At 42.9% G+C, this 22,252-nt stretch overlaps 4 protein-coding genes across 4 annotated transcripts; all 4 read left to right on the plus strand.

Moving 5' to 3' along the window:
* Nucleotides 1–1,220: 1,220 nt before the first annotated feature.
* Nucleotides 1,221–5,844, plus strand: LOC308408553 (uncharacterized protein). The gene is made up of 2 exons (XM_080900888.1): nt 1,221–1,981; nt 2,997–5,844. Exons 1-2 carry the CDS (start codon nt 1,890–1,892, stop codon nt 4,000–4,002), a joined length of 1,098 nt encoding a protein of 365 aa, XP_080757014.1. The 5' UTR covers nt 1,221–1,889; the 3' UTR covers nt 4,003–5,844.
* Nucleotides 5,845–6,251: 407 nt separating this feature from the next.
* On the plus strand, nt 6,252–10,666 carry LOC308408669 (uncharacterized protein). The gene is made up of 2 exons (XM_080901037.1): nt 6,252–7,012; nt 8,028–10,666. Exons 1-2 carry the CDS (start codon nt 6,921–6,923, stop codon nt 9,031–9,033), a joined length of 1,098 nt encoding a protein of 365 aa, XP_080757163.1. The 5' UTR covers nt 6,252–6,920; the 3' UTR covers nt 9,034–10,666.
* An 825-nt stretch (nt 10,667–11,491) lies between these two features.
* LOC308409058 (uncharacterized protein) lies at nt 11,492–14,655 on the plus strand. The gene is made up of 2 exons (XM_080901597.1): nt 11,492–12,058; nt 13,074–14,655. Exons 1-2 carry the CDS (start codon nt 11,967–11,969, stop codon nt 14,077–14,079), a joined length of 1,098 nt encoding a protein of 365 aa, XP_080757723.1. The 5' UTR covers nt 11,492–11,966; the 3' UTR covers nt 14,080–14,655.
* A 2,154-nt stretch (nt 14,656–16,809) lies between these two features.
* LOC308408577 (uncharacterized protein) lies at nt 16,810–19,179 on the plus strand. Its single transcript, XM_080900904.1, has 2 exons — nt 16,810–17,106; nt 18,122–19,179. Exons 1-2 carry the CDS (start codon nt 17,015–17,017, stop codon nt 19,125–19,127), a joined length of 1,098 nt encoding a protein of 365 aa, XP_080757030.1. The 5' UTR covers nt 16,810–17,014; the 3' UTR covers nt 19,128–19,179.
* Nucleotides 19,180–22,252: the final 3,073 nt, after the last annotated feature.

Consider the following 22,252-nt stretch of genomic DNA (forward strand, 5'->3'; position numbering starts at 1 on the left):
TCTAAGCTATAGTTTCCTAACACCTAACCAGCCTGTGCCAGGAATTTGTATCTGACATCCATCCACGATTCCTAAAAGGACCTCTTAATAAACAGACTGACTACTCCTTGAAACATAAAACAGCATCTCCTTGGGACAAATGGAGATTACTGAGTTTATTGAATTGTTTTTTTTCAAAAAGATCTAATAATCTGAATTTAACAATTTCTTTTTTTGTATCTTCATTGTGTATAACCTGTGGGATGAGCCTACCCAGGCTACTGGATCCTAAACCTAACCATTTTGCCTTAAGAAAGTGTCACTAGAATGTGGATAATTTGGAGGATGGTCTTAACCAGACACATGGCCCTAAACCTAACCACTTTGGCTTGGCAGACACTATTAGAACGGGAGAATTAAAAGGGAAGATGACCCTGCCCAGACCGCATGACCCTAAACTTAACATCTTGGGGGAAATATTAACAGTTGGTAACTGCATTTGGGAAACTTAAACCTCATGGTGGGGAGTTAATATCTTATAATGCCAAGCATTTGGGGTAAGGTGGCCATGAAATAAGAATTAATTTGCCCTCTTATTTATTTTGAGGCCTCCGCTGACCGACTGGACCTTTTACCTGATTTCGTTGTAGTGATGTCTTCCCCCCATCATCTATTGGGGAGTATAATGGCTGTCCTAGTGCAATAGGAAAAGCAGCCCTTCAAGTTGTGGTTTTCGCTGATTATTTATTCAATTGCTCTTAAAAAGCCATTTTTAATATAGGGTTCTTATTATTATGGGTTGCCTTATATAGCCTTTTTATTTTTGGAATGAAGGTGAATATGGATTGATTGTTTACTTAGTTTTTGTAGATTTTTTTTATGTATTTTCTTTTTTCTTTCTTTCCCTGTTTTTCACGTTCCTGCTCCGGATGTTACCCGTTGTCGGGTTCTCCCCCCGGTCCGCGACAGCCCTAAGACTCCCTCCGGACCCCACTCCCTTACCTAGTTTTTTAATTATATTTTTCCTCTCCATTCCCATTTGATCTATATTTGTCTTAACTTTAGCTTTGTTTTTTTCCATCCCTCTTGCTTTTTAGAAGATATTATTTTGTGTTCACCTTCTTTCTTATAAAATAATGTCTTTTTATATGTGTACATATATACATATATTTTATTAAACCATCCTCAGCAGGATGATGTTTTTAATTATAAAAATTATATCATGGGTTTATATTCTTTTTACAATTTTTTATGGTTATTTTTATTTTCTCTTATTAATTCCATATGATATTTTAAAGGTTTTTATTCTTATTTTTAATTTTGTTGTTTTTTTAGAGAGAGGCCTGGACACCTTTTATTGGGGAGGGATTTGGTCACATGTAATACCCATGTAACCTATGATTACCAATCCTGGGAGGGGCCCAGGACTTGGGCATCTCCCAGGAAATGTATTTAAATGCCTCGCTCCTTCCGGACACCTAGTAGCATGTATCCCTCTGAAGAAGCGGTAACTCCGCGAAACGTCAGGGACGCTAGACCAAACTTATTGGAAGAAAGGCGACTTTTTTAGCCCTTCCAGAGATGGGCGACAAGTAATTTTGTTTAGCCCAGTCACATGAAAGACTATTTTAATTGACAAACTTTTTTTACAACTGTAAAGTGGGGAGTTTTTATTCACCTGTAGCAAAGTGACCGTGAACTCTAAACGGGTAGTGAGAGGTGGCGTTGGATCTGAGCGAGGCATCGGTTTGTGCACCTAAACCCTCTCGTCTTTTGAGTCTTCACCGACCAACAGACACTGACGCGGGGACGCCCGTGGTCGGTGGGACTACCATATTGTTCGGGTCCAGGATGGAGGCACACCGGTCGGAAACGCCACGACTGCCAGAAAACGACACGCAGGATGGCGGATGGACGTTTCCACGCCACCAGCGAAGAGCACGGAGGAGGCAGAGATCACTGAGCCTGAATCGAGTGGTCCAACAAACACAAAGAAACTCAGGTGAGCTCCCCACTGACAAATATAAGGTACAAAACAATAACTTTGAAACCTTAGGTGAAAGTTTGTCTGGTGACGGTCTGGCTACGCATGCTGGGGGTCGGGAGGGGACGAGGCACGGGGAGGGATGGGGTCGCCCGAACATGAGACGTATCAGACAACAAGGAGGACAAGATGCTCCCGCACCAAAGCGTGCACTTGATACTGACACAAGGACGAGTGCGAAGAATATATTTAAATTAATACGGACAGTACACCACAAAAGTGTGATTGAAGAAGCACGCGACACGGGCTTGTACCCCAGGGGTATGATTAAACAGGTGTCCAGGCTCTCTAGTTTTATAAAACCGGCTGTGCCCACAGAACAAGTTAGGAGGCAACTTGATCAAAACACAGACTCTTGGATGTCCAAAAATCTAGATATTCTTTATGATCATTATGCCACTATTATTGAATCTTTAAAAGGAACTAGAAAGACTGAGGTGTCATTCCAAGTGGCAAAGACGTGGGCTTTTAAAAGATACGGGGCTCGCTTACGTGTTTCTACAATGTCAATAGTTGAAACTCTGCTTAAATCGTCAGGGGAAGAGGGTGGAGGGAGGGCCCGTTCGGAGGCCGGCCACACACGGGAACAGAACACAGTACAGAGGGGGGGAAGATCGGGGGTAATGCCGATTGATCTGAGAGATGATAATGAATTTCCGCCCTTACCTACAGTGGTTAAAAACCAGACTGCTAGTAGCAGTAATATACAAAATGTTTCCTATCAGAAAAACCTATCGTTGGGAAAAAGGAAAACTATTGTAGAAGAGCTGAATGAGCTTCAGACTGTGAATGCCCGTGCGCCGGCCACCGCGGGAGCTCTCCCGAAGGGGAGAAATGTAGATGGGGGGAAGACGGGAGAGGGTGGGAGTAGGGTGGAGACAACAGCCAGAATTAGATCAAACGTGGTGGTTGATTTAGATGAAACCGATGACATTCTGCCTGCCTCTTTGTGCTCTCCCCCTGTGCGTCCTAGAAATATTGTGCGCTGTGACTTGCCCTTAACGGCCGCGAACAGGTTGACATCTGAGCCTGCCACCCCTTCAGTTTCCTGCTCCACGTCTCGCGCAGGAGACCGGACGAATGGTCCAGACCCTATAATGAAACAACAAAAGCGAGTAAAAATCCAAACCTCTGCTAAAACAGGTGACAAGGTAGTGGGTGAAATGACGATTGAGGCCCTGCAACAGCAGGAGCCGGCGGGAAACCTGAGCAGTGACTCATTGGACCGCTCTGATCCCCACTATTATAATATTAAGAGTAATTTTCACCTGAATGAGGAGGATAATGAGAGCGAGGGCTCGGTGGCAGAATTTAAAACCGTGCGGCAAATAAAGCAGAGGGAGTCTCATAGCGGGCGCGGGCTTACAGGAAAGGGAGAGCCGGTCGGGGCGGAGGCGGAGACGAGGGGCGCAGAGGGGGGTTACTATACACCTACGTACCATCGGGCGAGACCTAGTAGGAAATTACAGGATTGGAGAATCAAAATTGATAAACCGGTAGTTTTCTTGGGGGACTCCAATCTAAATAGAATACCCCCCTTTGAGAATGATCAGATTCAGGTGGAGAGCTACCCGGGTGCGAACTTTTACCATTTCTTCAACCTTTTGGAAATGACGCCGGTGTGTGAAAATGCGGAAATAGTGATCTTGTCTGTAGGCCTTAATAATAAGGATCAGGACCCCCAGAAGACCTCAATTAAACAACTACGCAAGGTGGTGAATGGGGCGAAAGCCGTGTTTCCGAGTGCGGACATTTTTGTAGCCCACATTCACTTTTCCAGATCACTATCCAAACTCCAACAGTCAAATCTCACTATGATCAATAACTTCATCAGTACACATTATAATTATTTACCGTGTATACCTCAACAATACTTCCATACCACAGCTGATGGCATTCATTGGACGAGTGAGACGGCTAAAAGTATCTTTGACAGCTGGTGTGAAGGCCTGCGACTCAGCGTGGGTCTTACGATGTAGTATTGTGGGCTAATGTATGTGGGGGGAATTTGGGCCTGTTTGGGAGCGCGCTTGCAGCAACACCGGTATGCCACACGGGCAGATCAGCTGCGCTCCACAGTGGCCACTCACTTCAGGGAACGCACAGAGGAGGCCCTGAGCATCGTGAGCCTACAGGCCAACCCGGGCTGGTCGGTCGGTCAGCGGAGTAAGATGGAGAGAGTTTGATGCCAGGATGTTATTGTCATTTTTAAATATTTCTTTTGTGGGTGTAGAATTTTTAGTACATTTGGTATTTCTTTGATGTTGTTAATATTAAGTATATGCAGTATATGGTTTGGAATAATCAATTAAGACTCCAATGTCTGAGGGAGGGAGAGTCCTTAGAATTATAGGTCAGGCTTTGAAAGTATGGTGAGAAATAAAGAAAGTTCAAAAAGAAAAAATGGTCTGGAAACCTGTTGTTTGTTTTATAACATAAATTCTGTGAACAGATCATAATTATATTTCTAAGCAAAATGTCACCAAAAAAAAAAAAAAAAAAAAAAAAAAAAAAAAAAAAAAAAAAAAAAAAATACAAAGACTACTTGTCAATATTGAGTATGTTTCCCTGATTGCCATAGGTCCCCATGACAGAACTGCATGGAGGTTGTTTTGAACAGAGTGTAACACTAACAGTGTGAGGATTCATTATAATTACTAACTGCATGGAGTGTGATTATTGTTGAAAATGAATAAGAAAATCAAAAACGATAAAAACCTTTTCTCTTGGAGGTCACATCCCCTCCAGGGAGTCATGGGAGAAATATGGCTTTGGGACCTTTTTAGTATTGGTGACAGTGCTGGAACTTTCAATGAGTCTGCCTTATGGCCTGGGGGGAATAAAGACATTGGGGGATGGTTTTATGATTGACAACATATGGAAGAAGGTACAAGACGCACCCAAGAAGAAGAGGAGTATGCTGGAGAGAAGGAGAAGAGCGGAGTAAGTGGAGATGGGATGCTTCAGTAATTCCTAGGACCGTGCACCAAAGTTTGAATTAAAAAACATCTAAGCTATAGTTTCCTAACACCTAACCAGCCTGTGCCAGGAATTTGTATCTGACATCCATCCACGATTCCTAAAAGGACCTCTTAATAAACAGACTGACTACTCCTTGAAACATAAAACAGCATCTCCTTGGGACAAATGGAGATTACTGAGTTTATTGAATTGTTTTTTTTCAAAAAGATCTAATAATCTGAATTTAACAATTTCTTTTTTTGTATCTTCATTGTGTATAACCTGTGGGATGAGCCTACCCAGGCTACTGGATCCTAAACCTAACCATTTTGCCTTAAGAAAGTGTCACTAGAATGTGGATAATTTGGAGGATGGTCTTAACCAGACACATGGCCCTAAACCTAACCACTTTGGCTTGGCAGACACTATTAGAACGGGAGAATTAAAAGGGAAGATGACCCTGCCCAGACCGCATGACCCTAAACTTAACATCTTGGGGGAAATATTAACAGTTGGTAACTGCATTTGGGAAACTTAAACCTCATGGTGGGGAGTTAATATCTTATAATGCCAAGCATTTGGGGTAAGGTGGCCATGAAATAAGAATTAATTTGCCCTCTTATTTATTTTGAGGCCTCCGCTGACCGACTGGACCTTTTACCTGATTTCGTTGTAGTGATGTCTTCCCCCCATCATCTATTGGGGAGTATAATGGCTGTCCTAGTGCAATAGGAAAAGCAGCCCTTCAAGTTGTGGTTTTCGCTGATTATTTATTCAATTGCTCTTAAAAAGCCATTTTTAATATAGGGTTCTTATTATTATGGGTTGCCTTATATAGCCTTTTTATTTTTGGAATGAAGGTGAATATGGATTGATTGTTTACTTAGTTTTTGTAGATTTTTTTTATGTATTTTCTTTTTTCTTTCTTTCCCTGTTTTTCACGTTCCTGCTCCGGATGTTACCCGTTGTCGGGTTCTCCCCCCGGTCCGCGACAGCCCTAAGACTCCCTCCGGACCCCACTCCCTTACCTAGTTTTTTAATTATATTTTTCCTCTCCATTCCCATTTGATCTATATTTGTCTTAACTTTAGCTTTGTTTTTTTCCATCCCTCTTGCTTTTTAGAAGATATTATTTTGTGTTCACCTTCTTTCTTATAAAATAATGTCTTTTTATATGTGTACATATATACATATATTTTATTAAACCATCCTCAGCAGGATGATGTTTTTAATTATAAAAATTATATCATGGGTTTATATTCTTTTTACAATTTTTTATGGTTATTTTTATTTTCTCTTATTAATTCCATATGATATTTTAAAGGTTTTTATTCTTATTTTTAATTTTGTTGTTTTTTTAGAGAGAGGCCTGGACACCTTTTATTGGGGAGGGATTTGGTCACATGTAATACCCATGTAACCTATGATTACCAATCCTGGGAGGGGCCCAGGACTTGGGCATCTCCCAGGAAATGTATTTAAATGCCTCGCTCCTTCCGGACACCTAGTAGCATGTATCCCTCTGAAGAAGCGGTAACTCCGCGAAACGTCAGGGACGCTAGACCAAACTTATTGGAAGAAAGGCGACTTTTTTAGCCCTTCCAGAGATGGGCGACAAGTAATTTTGTTTAGCCCAGTCACATGAAAGACTATTTTAATTGACAAACTTTTTTTACAACTGTAAAGTGGGGAGTTTTTATTCACCTGTAGCAAAGTGACCGTGAACTCTAAACGGGTAGTGAGAGGTGGCGTTGGATCTGAGCGAGGCATCGGTTTGTGCACCTAAACCCTCTCGTCTTTTGAGTCTTCACCGACCAACAGACACTGACGCGGGGACGCCCGTGGTCGGTGGGACTACCATATTGTTCGGGTCCAGGATGGAGGCACACCGGTCGGAAACGCCACGACTGCCAGAAAACGACACGCAGGATGGCGGATGGACGTTTCCACGCCACCAGCGAAGAGCACGGAGGAGGCAGAGATCACTGAGCCTGAATCGAGTGGTCCAACAAACACAAAGAAACTCAGGTGAGCTCCCCACTGACAAATATAAGGTACAAAACAATAACTTTGAAACCTTAGGTGAAAGTTTGTCTGGTGACGGTCTGGCTACGCATGCTGGGGGTCGGGAGGGGACGAGGCACGGGGAGGGATGGGGTCGCCCGAACATGAGACGTATCAGACAACAAGGAGGACAAGATGCTCCCGCACCAAAGCGTGCACTTGATACTGACACAAGGACGAGTGCGAAGAATATATTTAAATTAATACGGACAGTACACCACAAAAGTGTGATTGAAGAAGCACGCGACACGGGCTTGTACCCCAGGGGTATGATTAAACAGGTGTCCAGGCTCTCTAGTTTTATAAAACCGGCTGTGCCCACAGAACAAGTTAGGAGGCAACTTGATCAAAACACAGACTCTTGGATGTCCAAAAATCTAGATATTCTTTATGATCATTATGCCACTATTATTGAATCTTTAAAAGGAACTAGAAAGACTGAGGTGTCATTCCAAGTGGCAAAGACGTGGGCTTTTAAAAGATACGGGGCTCGCTTACGTGTTTCTACAATGTCAATAGTTGAAACTCTGCTTAAATCGTCAGGGGAAGAGGGTGGAGGGAGGGCCCGTTCGGAGGCCGGCCACACACGGGAACAGAACACAGTACAGAGGGGGGGAAGATCGGGGGTAATGCCGATTGATCTGAGAGATGATAATGAATTTCCGCCCTTACCTACAGTGGTTAAAAACCAGACTGCTAGTAGCAGTAATATACAAAATGTTTCCTATCAGAAAAACCTATCGTTGGGAAAAAGGAAAACTATTGTAGAAGAGCTGAATGAGCTTCAGACTGTGAATGCCCGTGCGCCGGCCACCGCGGGAGCTCTCCCGAAGGGGAGAAATGTAGATGGGGGGAAGACGGGAGAGGGTGGGAGTAGGGTGGAGACAACAGCCAGAATTAGATCAAACGTGGTGGTTGATTTAGATGAAACCGATGACATTCTGCCTGCCTCTTTGTGCTCTCCCCCTGTGCGTCCTAGAAATATTGTGCGCTGTGACTTGCCCTTAACGGCCGCGAACAGGTTGACATCTGAGCCTGCCACCCCTTCAGTTTCCTGCTCCACGTCTCGCGCAGGAGACCGGACGAATGGTCCAGACCCTATAATGAAACAACAAAAGCGAGTAAAAATCCAAACCTCTGCTAAAACAGGTGACAAGGTAGTGGGTGAAATGACGATTGAGGCCCTGCAACAGCAGGAGCCGGCGGGAAACCTGAGCAGTGACTCATTGGACCGCTCTGATCCCCACTATTATAATATTAAGAGTAATTTTCACCTGAATGAGGAGGATAATGAGAGCGAGGGCTCGGTGGCAGAATTTAAAACCGTGCGGCAAATAAAGCAGAGGGAGTCTCATAGCGGGCGCGGGCTTACAGGAAAGGGAGAGCCGGTCGGGGCGGAGGCGGAGACGAGGGGCGCAGAGGGGGGTTACTATACACCTACGTACCATCGGGCGAGACCTAGTAGGAAATTACAGGATTGGAGAATCAAAATTGATAAACCGGTAGTTTTCTTGGGGGACTCCAATCTAAATAGAATACCCCCCTTTGAGAATGATCAGATTCAGGTGGAGAGCTACCCGGGTGCGAACTTTTACCATTTCTTCAACCTTTTGGAAATGACGCCGGTGTGTGAAAATGCGGAAATAGTGATCTTGTCTGTAGGCCTTAATAATAAGGATCAGGACCCCCAGAAGACCTCAATTAAACAACTACGCAAGGTGGTGAATGGGGCGAAAGCCGTGTTTCCGAGTGCGGACATTTTTGTAGCCCACATTCACTTTTCCAGATCACTATCCAAACTCCAACAGTCAAATCTCACTATGATCAATAACTTCATCAGTACACATTATAATTATTTACCGTGTATACCTCAACAATACTTCCATACCACAGCTGATGGCATTCATTGGACGAGTGAGACGGCTAAAAGTATCTTTGACAGCTGGTGTGAAGGCCTGCGACTCAGCGTGGGTCTTACGATGTAGTATTGTGGGCTAATGTATGTGGGGGGAATTTGGGCCTGTTTGGGAGCGCGCTTGCAGCAACACCGGTATGCCACACGGGCAGATCAGCTGCGCTCCACAGTGGCCACTCACTTCAGGGAACGCACAGAGGAGGCCCTGAGCATCGTGAGCCTACAGGCCAACCCGGGCTGGTCGGTCGGTCAGCGGAGTAAGATGGAGAGAGTTTGATGCCAGGATGTTATTGTCATTTTTAAATATTTCTTTTGTGGGTGTAGAATTTTTAGTACATTTGGTATTTCTTTGATGTTGTTAATATTAAGTATATGCAGTATATGGTTTGGAATAATCAATTAAGACTCCAATGTCTGAGGGAGGGAGAGTCCTTAGAATTATAGGTCAGGCTTTGAAAGTATGGTGAGAAATAAAGAAAGTTCAAAAAGAAAAAATGGTCTGGAAACCTGTTGTTTGTTTTATAACATAAATTCTGTGAACAGATCATAATTATATTTCTAAGCAAAATGTCACCAAAAAAAAAAAAAAAAAAAAAAAAAAAAAAAAAAAAAAAAAAAAAAAAAAAAAAAAAAAAATACAAAGACTACTTGTCAATATTGAGTATGTTTCCCTGATTGCCATAGGTCCCCATGACAGAACTGCATGGAGGTTGTTTTGAACAGAGTGTAACACTAACAGTGTGAGGATTCATTATAATTACTAACTGCATGGAGTGTGATTATTGTTGAAAATGAATAAGAAAATCAAAAACGATAAAAACCTTTTCTCTTGGAGGTCACATCCCCTCCAGGGAGTCATGGGAGAAATATGGCTTTGGGACCTTTTTAGTATTGGTGACAGTGCTGGAACTTTCAATGAGTCTGCCTTATGGCCTGGGGGGAATAAAGACATTGGGGGATGGTTTTATGATTGACAACATATGGAAGAAGGTACAAGACGCACCCAAGAAGAAGAGGAGTATGCTGGAGAGAAGGAGAAGAGCGGAGTAAGTGGAGATGGGATGCTTCAGTAATTCCTAGGACCGTGCACCAAAGTTTGAATTAAAAAACATCTAAGCTATAGTTTCCTAACACCTAACCAGCCTGTGCCAGGAATTTGTATCTGACATCCATCCACGATTCCTAAAAGGACCTCTTAATAAACAGACTGACTACTCCTTGAAACATAAAACAGCATCTCCTTGGGACAAATGGAGATTACTGAGTTTATTGAATTGTTTTTTTTCAAAAAGATCTAATAATCTGAATTTAACAATTTCTTTTTTTGTATCTTCATTGTGTATAACCTGTGGGATGAGCCTACCCAGGCTACTGGATCCTAAACCTAACCATTTTGCCTTAAGAAAGTGTCACTAGAATGTGGATAATTTGGAGGATGGTCTTAACCAGACACATGGCCCTAAACCTAACCACTTTGGCTTGGCAGACACTATTAGAACGGGAGAATTAAAAGGGAAGATGACCCTGCCCAGACCGCATGACCCTAAACTTAACATCTTGGGGGAAATATTAACAGTTGGTAACTGCATTTGGGAAACTTAAACCTCATGGTGGGGAGTTAATATCTTATAATGCCAAGCATTTGGGGTAAGGTGGCCATGAAATAAGAATTAATTTGCCCTCTTATTTATTTTGAGGCCTCCGCTGACCGACTGGACCTTTTACCTGATTTTGTTGTAGTGATGTCTTCCCCCCATTATCTATTGGGGAGTATAATGGCTGTCCTAGTGCAATAGGAAAAGCAGCCCTTCAAGTTGTGGTTTTCGCTGATTATTTATTCAATTGCTCTTAAAAAGCCATTTTTAATATAGGGTTCTTATTATTATGGGTTGCCTTATATAGCCTTTTTATTTTTGGAATGAAGGTGAATATGGATTGATTGTTTATTTAGTTTTTGTAGATTTTTTTATGTATTTTCTTTTTTCTTTCTTTCCCTGTTTTTCACGTTCCTGCTCCGGATGTTACCCGTTGTCGGGTTCTCCCCCCGGTCCGCGACAGCCCTAAGACTCCCTCCGGACCCCACTCCCTTACCTAGTTTTTTAATTATATTTTTCCTCTCCATTCCCATTTGATCTATATTTGTCTTAACTTTAGCTTTGTTTTTTTTCCATCCCTCTTGCTTTTTTTTAAAAGATATTATTTTGTGTTCACCTTCTTTCTTATAAAATAATGTCTTTTTATATGTGTACATATATACATATATTTTATTAAACCATCCTCAGCAGGATGATGTTTTTAATTATAAAAATTATATCATGGGTTTATATTCTTTTTACAATTTTTTATGGTTATTTTTATTTTCTCTTATTAATTCCATACGATATTTTAAAGGTTTTTATTCTTAATTTTAATTTTGTTGTTTTTTTAGAGAGAGGCCTGGACACCTTTTATTGGGAAGGGATTTGGTCACATGTAATACCCATGTAACCTATGATTACCAATCTTGGGAGGGGCCCAGGACCTGGGCATCTCCCAGGAAATGTATTTAAATGCCTCGCTCCTTCCGGACACCTAGTAGCATGTATCCCTCTGAAGAAGCGGTAACTCCGCGAAACGTCAGGGACGCTAGACCAAACTTATTGGAAGAAAGGCGACTTTTTTAGCCCTTCCAGAGATGGGCGACAAGTAACTTTGTTTAGCCCAGTCACATGAAAGACTATTTTAATTGACAAACTTTTTTTACAACTGTAAAGTGGGGAGTTTTTATTCACCTGTAGTAAAGTGACCGTGAACTCTAAACGGGTAGTGAGAGGTGGCGTTGGATCTGAGCGAGGCATCGGTTTGTGCACCTAAACCCTCTTGTCTTTTGAGTCTTCACCGACCAACAGACACTGACGCGGGGACGCCCGTGGTCGGTGGGACTACCATATTGTTCGGGTCCAGGATGGAGGCACACCGGTCGGAAACGCCACGACTGCCAGAAAACGACATGCAGGATGGCGGATGGACGTTTCCACGCCACCAGCGAAGAGCACGGAGGAGGCAGAGATCACTGAGCCTGAATCGAGTGGTCCAACAAACACAAAGAAACTCAGGTGAGCTCCCCACTGACAATTATAAGGTACAAAACAATAACTTTGAAACCTTAGGTGAAAGTTTGTCTGGTGACGGTCTGGCTACGCATGCTGGGGGCCGGGAGGGGACGAGGCACGGGGAGGGATGGGGTCGCCCGAACATGAGACGTGTCAGACAACAAGGAGGACAAGATGCTCCCGCACCAAGGCGTGCACTTGATACTGACACAAGGACGAGTGCGAAGAATATATTTAAATTAATACGGACAGTACACCATAAAAGTGTGATTGAAGAAGCACGCGACACGGGCTTGTACCCCAGGGGTATGATTAAACAGGTGTCCAGGCTCTCTAGTTTTATAAAACCGGCTGCGCCCACAGAACAAGTTAGGAGGCAACTTGATCAAAACACAGACTCTTGGATGTCCAAAAATCTAGATATTCTTTATGATCATTATGCCACTATTATTGAATCTTTAAAAGGAACTAGAAAGACTGAGGTGTCATTTCAAGTGGCAAAGACGTGGGCTTTTAAAAGATACGGGGCTCGATTACGAGTTTCTACAATATCAACAGTTGAAACTCTGCTCAAATCGTCAGGGGAAGAGGGTGGAGGGAGGGCCCGTTCGGAGGCCGGCCACACACGGGAACAGAACACAGTACAGAAGGGGGGAAGATCGGGGGTAATGCCGATTGATCTGAGAGATGATAATGAATTTCCGCCCTTACCTACAGTGGTTAAAAACCAGACTGCTAGTAGCAGTAATATACAAAATGTTTCCTATCAGAAAAACCTATCGTTGGGAAAAAGGAAAACTATTGTAGAAGAGCTGAATGAGCTTCAGACTGTGAATGCCCGTGCGCCGGCCACCGCGGGAGCTCTCCCGAAGGGGAGAAATGTAGATGGGGGGAAGACGGGAGAGGGTGGGAGTAGGGTGGAGACAACAGCCAGAATTAGATCAAACGTGGTGGTTGATTTAGATGAAACCGATGACATTCTGCCTGCCTCTTTGTGCTCTCCCCCTGTGCGTCCTAGAAATATTGTGCGCTGTGATTTGCCCTTAACGGCCGCGAACAGGTTGACATCTGAGCCTGCCACCCCTTCAGTTTCCTGCTCCACGTCTCGCGCAGGAGATCGGACGAATGGTCCAGACCCTATAATGAAACAACAAAAGCGAGTAAAAATCCAAACCTCTGCTAAAACAGGTGACAAGGTAGTGGGTGAAATGACGATTGAGGCCCTGCAACAGCAGGAGCCGGCGGGAAACCTGAGCAGTGACTCATTGGACCGCTCTGATCCCCACTATTATAATATTAAGAGTAATTTTCACCTGAATGAGGAGGATAATGAGAGCGAGGGCTCGGTGGCAGAATTTAAAACCGTGCGGCAAATAAAGCAGAGGGAGTCTCATAGCGGGCGCGGGCTTACAGGAAAGGGAGAGCCGGTCGGGGCGGAGGCGGAGACGAGGGGCGCAGAGGGGGGTTACTATACACCTACGTACCATCGGGCGAGACCTAGTAGGAAATTACAGGATTGGAGAATCAAAGTTGATAAACCGGTAGTTTTCTTGGGGGACTCCAATCTAAATAGAATACCCCCCTTTGAGAATGATCAGATTCAGGTGGAGAGCTACCCGGGTGCGAACTTTTACCATTTCTTCAACCTTTTGGAAATGACGCCGGTGTGTGAAAATGCGGAAATAGTGATCTTGTCTGTAGGCCTTAATAATAAGGATCAGGACCCCCAGAAGACTTCAATTAAACAACTACGCAAGGTGGTGAATGGGGCGAAAGCCGTGTTTCCGAGTGCGGACATTTTTGTAGCCCACATTCACTTTTCCAGATCACTATCCAAACTCCAACAGTCAAATCTCACTATGATCAATAACTTCATCAGTACACATTATAATTATTTACCGTGTATACCTCAACAATACTTCCATACCACAGCTGATGGCATTCATTGGACGAGTGAGACGGCTAAAAGTATTTTTGACAGCTGGTGTGAAGGCCTGCGACTCAGCGTGGGTCTTACGATGTAGTATTGTGGGCTAATGTATGTGGGGGGAATTTGGGCCTGTTTGGGAGCGCGCTTGCAGCAACACCGGTATGCCACACGGGCAGATCAGCTGCGCTCCACAGTGGCCACTCACTTCAGGGAACGCACAGAGGAGGCCCTGAGCATCGTGAGCCTACAGGCCAACCCGGGCTGGTCGGTCGGTCAGCGGAGTAAGATGGAGAGAGTTTGATGCCAGGATGTTATTGTCATTTTTAAATATTTCTTTTGTGGGTGTAGAATTTTTAGTACATATGGTATTTCTTTGATGTTGTTAATATTAAGTATATGCAGTATATGGTTTGGAATAATCAACTAAGACTCCAATGTCTGAGGGAGGGAGAATCCTTAGAATTATAGGTCAGGCTTTGAAAGTATGGTGAGAAATAAAGAAAGTTCAAAAAGAAAAAATGGTCTGGAAACCTGTTGTTTGTTTTATAACATAAATTCTGTGAACAGATCATAATTATATTTCTAAGCAAAATGTCACCAAAAAAAAAAAAAAAAAAAAAAAAAAAAAAAAAAAAAAAAAAAAAAAAAAAAAAAAAAAAAAAAATACAAAGACTACTTGTCAATATTGAGTATGTTTCCCTGATTGCCATAGGTCCCCATGACAGAACTGCATGGAGGTTGTTTTGAACAGAGTGTAACACTAATAGTGTGAGGATTCATTATAATTACTAACTGCATGGAGTGTGATTATTGTTGAAAATGAATAAGAAAATCAAAAACGATAAAAACCTTTTCTCTTGGAGGTCACATCCCCTCCAGGGAGTCATGGGAGAAATATGGCTTTGGGACCTTTTTAGTATTGGTGACAGTGCTGGAACTTTCAATGAGTCTGCCTTATGGCCTGGGGGGAATAAAGACATTGGGGGATGGTTTTATGATTGACAACATATGGAAGAAGGTACAAGACGCACCCAAGAAGAAGAGGAGTATGCTGGAGAGAAGGAGAAGAGCGGAGTAAGTGGAGATGGGATGCTTCAGTAATTCCTAGGACCGTGCACCAAAGTTTGAATTAAAAAACATCTAAGCTATAGTTTCCTAACACCTAACCAGCCTGTGCCAGGAATTTGTATCTGACATCCATCCACGATTCCTAAAAGGACCTCTTAATAAACAGACTGACTACTCCTTGAAACATAAAACAGCATCTCCTTGGGACAAATGGAGATTACTGAGTTTATTGAATTGTTTTTTTTCAAAAAGATCTAATAATCTGAATTTAACAATTTCTTTTTTTGTATCTTCATTGTGTATAACCTGTGGGATGAGCCTACCCAGGCTACTGGATCCTAAACCTAACCATTTTGCCTTAAGAAAGTGTCACTAGAATGTGGATAATTTGGAGGATGGTCTTAACCAGACACATGGCCCTAAACCTAACCACTTTGGCTTGGCAGACACTATTAGAACGGGAGAATTAAAAGGGAAGATGACCCTGCCCAGACCGCATGACCCTAAACTTAACATCTTGGGGGAAATATTAACAGTTGGTAACTGCATTTGGGAAACTTAAACCTCATGGTGGGGAGTTAATATCTTATAATGCCAAGCATTTGGGGTAAGGTGGCCATGAAATAAGAATTAATTTGCCCTCTTATTTATTTTGAGGCCTCCGCTGACCGACTGGACCTTTTACCTGATTTTGTTGTAGTGATGTCTTCCCCCCATCATCTATTGGGGAGTATAATGGCTGTCCTAGTGCAATAGGAAAAGCAGCCCTTCAAGTTGTGATTTTCGCTGATTATTTATTCAATTGCTCTTAAAAAGCCATTTTTAATATAGGGTTCTTATTATTATGGGTTGCCTTATATAGCCTTTTTATTTTTGGAATGAAGGTGAATATGGATTGATTGTTTATTTAGTTTTTGTAGATTTTTTTATGTATTTTCTTTTTTCTTTCTTTCCCTGTTTTTCACGTTCCTGCTCCGGATGTTACCCGTTGTCGGGTTCTCCCCCCGGTCCGCGACAGCCCTAAGACTCCCTCCGGACCCCACTCCCTTACCTAGTTTTTTAATTATATTTTTCCTCTCCATTCCCATTTGATCTATATTTGTCTTAACTTTAGCTTTGTTTTTTTTCCATCCCTCTTGCTTTTTAGAAGATATTATTTTGTGTTCACCTTCTTTCTTATAAAATAATGTCTTTTTATATGTGTACATATATACATATATTTTATTAAACCATCCTCAGCAGGATGATGTTTTTAATTATAAAAATTATATCATGGGTTTATATTTTTTTACAATTTTTTATGGTTATTTTTATTTTCTCTTATTAATTCCATATGATATTTTAAAGGCTTTTATTCTTATTTTTAATTTTGTTGTTTTTTTTAGAGAGAGGCCTGGACACCTTTTATTGGGGAGGGATTTGGTCACATGTAATACCCATGTAACCTATGATTACCAATCTTGGGAGGGGCCCAGGACTTGGGCATCTCCCAGGAAATGTATTTAAATGCCTCGCTCCTTCCGGACACCTAGTAGCATGTATCCCTCTGAAGAAGCGGTAACTCCGCGAAACGTCAGGGACGCTAGACCAAACTTATTGGAAGAAAGGCGACTTTTTTAGCCCTTCCAGAGATGGGCGACAAGTAACTTTGTTTAGCCCAGTCACATGAAAGACTATTTTAATTGACAAACTTTTTTTATAACTGTAAAGTGGGGAGTTTTTATTCACCTGTAGCAATAGTGACCGTGAACTCTAAACGGGTAGTGAGAGGTGGCGTTGGATCTGAGCGAGGCATCGGTTTGTGCACCTAAACCCTCTCGTCTTTTGAGTCTTCACCGACCAACAGACACTGACGCGGGGACGCCCGTGGTCGGTGGGACTACCATATTGTTCGGGTCCAGGATGGAGGCACACCGGTCGGAAACGCCACGACTGCCAGAAAACGACACGCAGGATGGCGGATGGACGTTTCCACGCCACCAGCGAAGAGCACGGAGGAGGCAGAGATCACTGAGCCTGAATCGAGTGGTCCAACAAACACAAAGAAACTCAGGTGAGCTCCCCACTGACAAATATAAGGTACAAAACAATAACTTTGAAACCTTAGGTGAAAGTTTGTCTGGTGACGGTCTGGCTACGCATGCTGGGGGTCGGGAGGGGACGAGGCACGGGGAGGGATGGGGTCGCCCGAACATGAGACGTATCAGACAACAAGGAGGACAAGATGCCCCCGCACCAAAGCGTGCACTTGATACTGAAACAAGGACGAGTGCGAAGAATATATTTAAATTAATACGGACAGTACACCATAAAAGTGTGATTGAAGAAGCACGCGACACGGGCTTGTACCCCAGGGGTATGATTAAACAGGTGTCCAGGCTCTCTAGTTTTATAAAACCGGCTGTGCCCACAGAACAAGTTAGGAGGCAACTTGATCAAAACACAGACTCTTGGATGTCCAAAAATCTAGATATTCTTTATGATCATTATGCCACTATTATTGAATCTTTAAAAGGAACTAGAAAGACTGAGGTGTCATTTCAAGTGGCAAAGACGTGGGCTTTTAAAAGATACGGGGCTCGATTACGAGTTTCTACAATATCAACAGTTGAAACTCTGCTCAAATCGTCAGGGGAAGAGGGTGGAGGGAGGGCCCGTTCGGAGGCCGGCCACACACGGGAACAGAACACAGTACAGAGGGGGGGAAGATCGGGGGTAATGCCGATTGATCTGAGAGATGATAATGAATTTCCGTCCTTACCTACAGTGGTTAAAAACCAGACTGCTAGTAGCAGTAATATACAAAATGTTTCCTATCAGAAAAACCTATCGTTGGGAAAAAGGAAAACTATTGTAGAAGAGCTGAATGAGCTTCAGACTGTGAATGCCCGTACGCCGGCCACCGCGGGAGCTCTCCCGAAGGGGAGAAATGTAGATGGGGGGAAGACGGGAGAGGGTGGGAGTAGGGTGGAGACAACAGCCAGAATTAGATCAAACGTGGTGGTTGATTTAGATGAAACCGATGACATTCTGCCTGCCTCTTTGTGCTCTCCCCCTGTGCGTCCTAGAAATATTGTGCGCTGTGACTTGCCCTTAACGGCCGCGAACAGGTTGACATCTGAGCCTGCCACCCCTTCAGTTTCCTGCTCCACGTCTCGCGCAGGAGACCGGACGAATGGTCCAGACCCTATAATGAAACAACAAAAGCGAGTAAAAATCCAAACCTCTGCTAAAACAGGTGACAAGGTAGTGGGTGAAATGACGATTGAGGCCCTGCAACAGCAGGAGCCGGCGGGAAACCTGAGCAGTGACTCATTGGACCGCTCTGATCCCCACTATTATAATATTAAGAGTAATTTTCACCTGAATGAGGAGGATAATGAGAGCGAGGGCTCGGTGGCAGAATTTAAAACCGTGCGGCAAATAAAGCAGAGGGAGTCTCATAGCGGGCGCGGGCTTACAGGAAAGGGAGAGCCGGTCGGGGCGGAGGCGGAGACGAGGGGCGCAGAGGGGGGTTACTATACACCTACGTACCATCGGGCGAGACCTAGTAGGAAATTACAGGATTGGAGAATCAAAGTTGATAAACCGGTAGTTTTCTTGGGGGACTCCAATCTAAATAGAATACCCCCCTTTGAGAATGATCAGATTCAGGTGGAGAGCTACCCGGGTGCGAACTTTTACCATTTCTTCAACCTGTTGGAAATGACGCCGGTGTGTGAAAATGCGGAAATGGTGATCTTGTCTGTAGGCCTTAATAATAAGGATCAGGACCCCCAGAAGACCTCAATTAAACAACTACGCAAGGTGGTGAATGGGGCGAAAGCCGTGTTTCCGAGTGCGGACATTTTTGTAGCCCACATTCACTTTTCCAGATCACTATCCAAACTCCAACAGTCAAATCTCACTATGATCAATAACTTCATCAGTACACATTATAATTATTTACCGTGTATACCTCAACAATACTTCCATACCACAGCTGATGGCATTCATTGGACGAGTGAGACGGCTAAAAGTATCTTTGACAGCTGGTGTGAAGGCCTGCGACTCAGCGTGGGTCTTACGATGTAGTATTGTGGGCTAATGTATGTGGGGGGAATTTGGGCCTGTTTGGGAGCGCGCTTGCAGCAACACCGGTATGCCACACGGGCAGATCAGCTGCGCTCCACAGTGGCCACTCACTTCAGGGAACACACAGAGGAGGCCCTGAGCATCGTGAGCCTACAGGCCAACCCGGGCTGGTCGGTCGGTCAGCGGAGTAAGATGGAGAGAGTTTGATGCCAGGATGTTATTGTCATTTTTAAATATTTCTTTTGTGGGTGTAGAATTTTTAGTACATTTGGTATTTCTTTGATGTTGTTAATATTAAGTATATGCAGTATATGGTTTGGAATAATCAATTAAGACTCCAATGTCTGAGGGAGGGAGAGTCCTTAGAATTATAGGTCAGGCTTTGAAAGTATGGTGAGAAATAAAGAAAGTTCAAAAAGAAAAAATGGTCTGGAAACCTGTTGTTTGTTTTACAACATAAATTCTGTGAACAGATCATAATTATATTTCTAAGCAAAATGTCACCAAAAAAAAAAAAAAAAAAAAAAAAAAAAAAAAAAAAAAAAAAAAAAAAAAAAAAAAAAAAAAAAAAAAATACAAAGACTACTTGTCAATATTGAGTATGTTTCCCTGATTGCCATAGGTCCCCATGACAGAACTGCATGGAGGTTGTTTTGAACAGAGTGTAACACTAATAGTGTGAGGATTCATTATAATTACTAACTGCATGGAGTGTGATTATTGTTGAAAATGAATAAGAAAATCAAAAACGATAAAAACCTTTTCTCTTGGAGGTCACATCCCCTCCAGGGAGTCATGGGAGAAATATGGCTTTGGGACCTTTTTAGTATTGGTGACAGTGCTGGAACTTTCAATGAGTCTGCCTTATGGCCTGGGGGGAATAAAGACATTGGGGGATGGTTTTATGATTGACAACATATGGAAGAAGGTACAAGACGCACCCAAGAAGAAGAGGAGTATGCTGGAGAGAAGGAGAAGAGCGGAGTAAGTGGAGATGGGATGCTTCAGTAATTCCTAGGACCGTGCACCAAAGTTTGAATTAAAAAACATCTAAGCTATAGTTTCCTAACACCTAACCAGCCTGTGCCAGGAATTTGTATCTGACATCCATCCACGATTCCTAAAAGGACCTCTTAATAAACAGACTGACTACTCCTTGAAACATAAAACAGCATCTCCTTGGGACAAATGGAGATTACTGAGTTTATTGAATTGTTTTTTTTCAAAAAGATCTAATAATCTGAATTTAACAATTTCTTTTTTTGTATCTTCATTGTGTATAACCTGTGGGATGAGCCTACCCAGGCTACTGGATCCTAAACCTAACCATTTTGCCTTAAGAAAGTGTCACTAGAATGTGGATAATTTGGAGGATGGTCTTAACCAGACACATGGCCCTAAACCTAACCACTTTGGCTTGGCAGACACTATTAGAACGGGAGAATTAAAAGGGAAGATGACCCTGCCCAGACCGCATGACCCTAAACTTAACATCTTGGGGGAAATATTAACAGTTGGTAACTGCATTTGGGAAACTTAAACCTCATGGTGGGGAGTTAATATCTTATAATGCCAAGCATTTGGGGTAAGGTGGCCATGAAATAAGAATTAATTTGCCCTCTTATTTATTTTGAGGCCTCCGCTGACCGACTGGACCTTTTACCTGATTTTGTTGTAGTGATGTCTTCCCCCCATCATCTATTGGGGAGTATAATGGCTGTCCTAGTGCAATAGGAAAAGCAGCCCTTCAAGTTGTGATTTTCGCTGATTATTTATTCAATTGCTCTTAAAAAGCCATTTTTAATATAGGGTTCTTATTATTATGGGTTGCCTTATATAGCCTTTTTATTTTTGGAATGAAGGTGAATATGGATTGATTGTTTATTTAGTTTTTGTAGATTTTTTTATGTATTTTCTTTTTTCTTTCTTTCCCTGTTTTTCACGTTCCTGCTCCGGATGTTACCCGTTGTCGGGTTCTCCCCCCGGTCCGCGACAGCCCTAAGACTCCCTCCGGACCCCACTCCCTTACCTAGTTTTTTAATTATATTTTTCCTCTCCATTCCCATTTGATCTATATTTGTCTTAACTTTAGCTTTGTTTTTTTTCCATCCCTCTTGCTTTTTAGAAGATATTATTTTGTGTTCACCTTCTTTCTTATAAAATAATGTCTTTTTATATGTGTACATATATACATATATTTTATTAAACCATCCTCAGCAGGATGATGTTTTTAATTATAAAAATTATATCATGGGTTTATATTTTTTTACAATTTTTTATGGTTATTTTTATAATTCCATATGATATTTTAAAGGTTTTTATTCTTATTTTTAATTTTGTTGTTTTTTTAGAGAGAGGCCTGGACACCTTTTATTGGGGAGGGATTTGGTCACATGTAATACCCATGTAACCTATGATTACCAATCTTGGGAGGGGCCCAGGACTTGGGCATCTCCCAGGAAATGTATTTAAATGCCTCGCTCCTTCCGGACACCTAGTAGCATGTATCCCTCTGAAGAAGCGGTAACTCCGCGAAACGTCAGGGACGCTAGACCAAACTTATTGGAAGAAAGGCGACTTTTTTAGCCCTTCCAGAGATGGGCGACAAGTAACTTTGTTTAGCCCAGTCACATGAAAGACTATTTTAATTGACAAACTTTTTTTATAACTGTAAAGTGGGGAGTTTTTATTCACCTGTAGCAATAGTGACCGTGAACTCTAAACGGGTAGTGAGAGGTGGCGTTGGATCTGAGCGAGGCATCGGTTTGTGCACCTAAACCCTCTCGTCTTTTGAGTCTTCACCGACCAACAGACACTGACGCGGGGACGCCCGTGGTCGGTGGGACTACCATATTGTTCGGGTCCAGGATGGAGGCACACCGGTCGGAAACGCCACGACTGCCAGAAAACGACACGCAGGATGGCGGATGGACGTTTCCACGCCACCAGCGAAGAGCACGGAGGAGGCAGAGATCACTGAGCCTGAATCGAGTGGTCCAACAAACACAAAGAAACTCAGGTGAGCTCCCCACTGACAAATATAAGGTACAAAACAATAACTTTGAAACCTTAGGTGAAAGTTTGTCTGGTGACGGTCTGGCTACGCATGCTGGGGGTCGGGAGGG

Source organism: Rhamphochromis sp. 'chilingali' (genome assembly GCF_963969265.1).
Source record: "Rhamphochromis sp. 'chilingali' genome assembly, chromosome: 13".
In the NCBI taxonomy this organism is placed as follows: Eukaryota; Metazoa; Chordata; class Actinopteri; order Cichliformes; family Cichlidae; genus Rhamphochromis; species Rhamphochromis sp. 'chilingali'.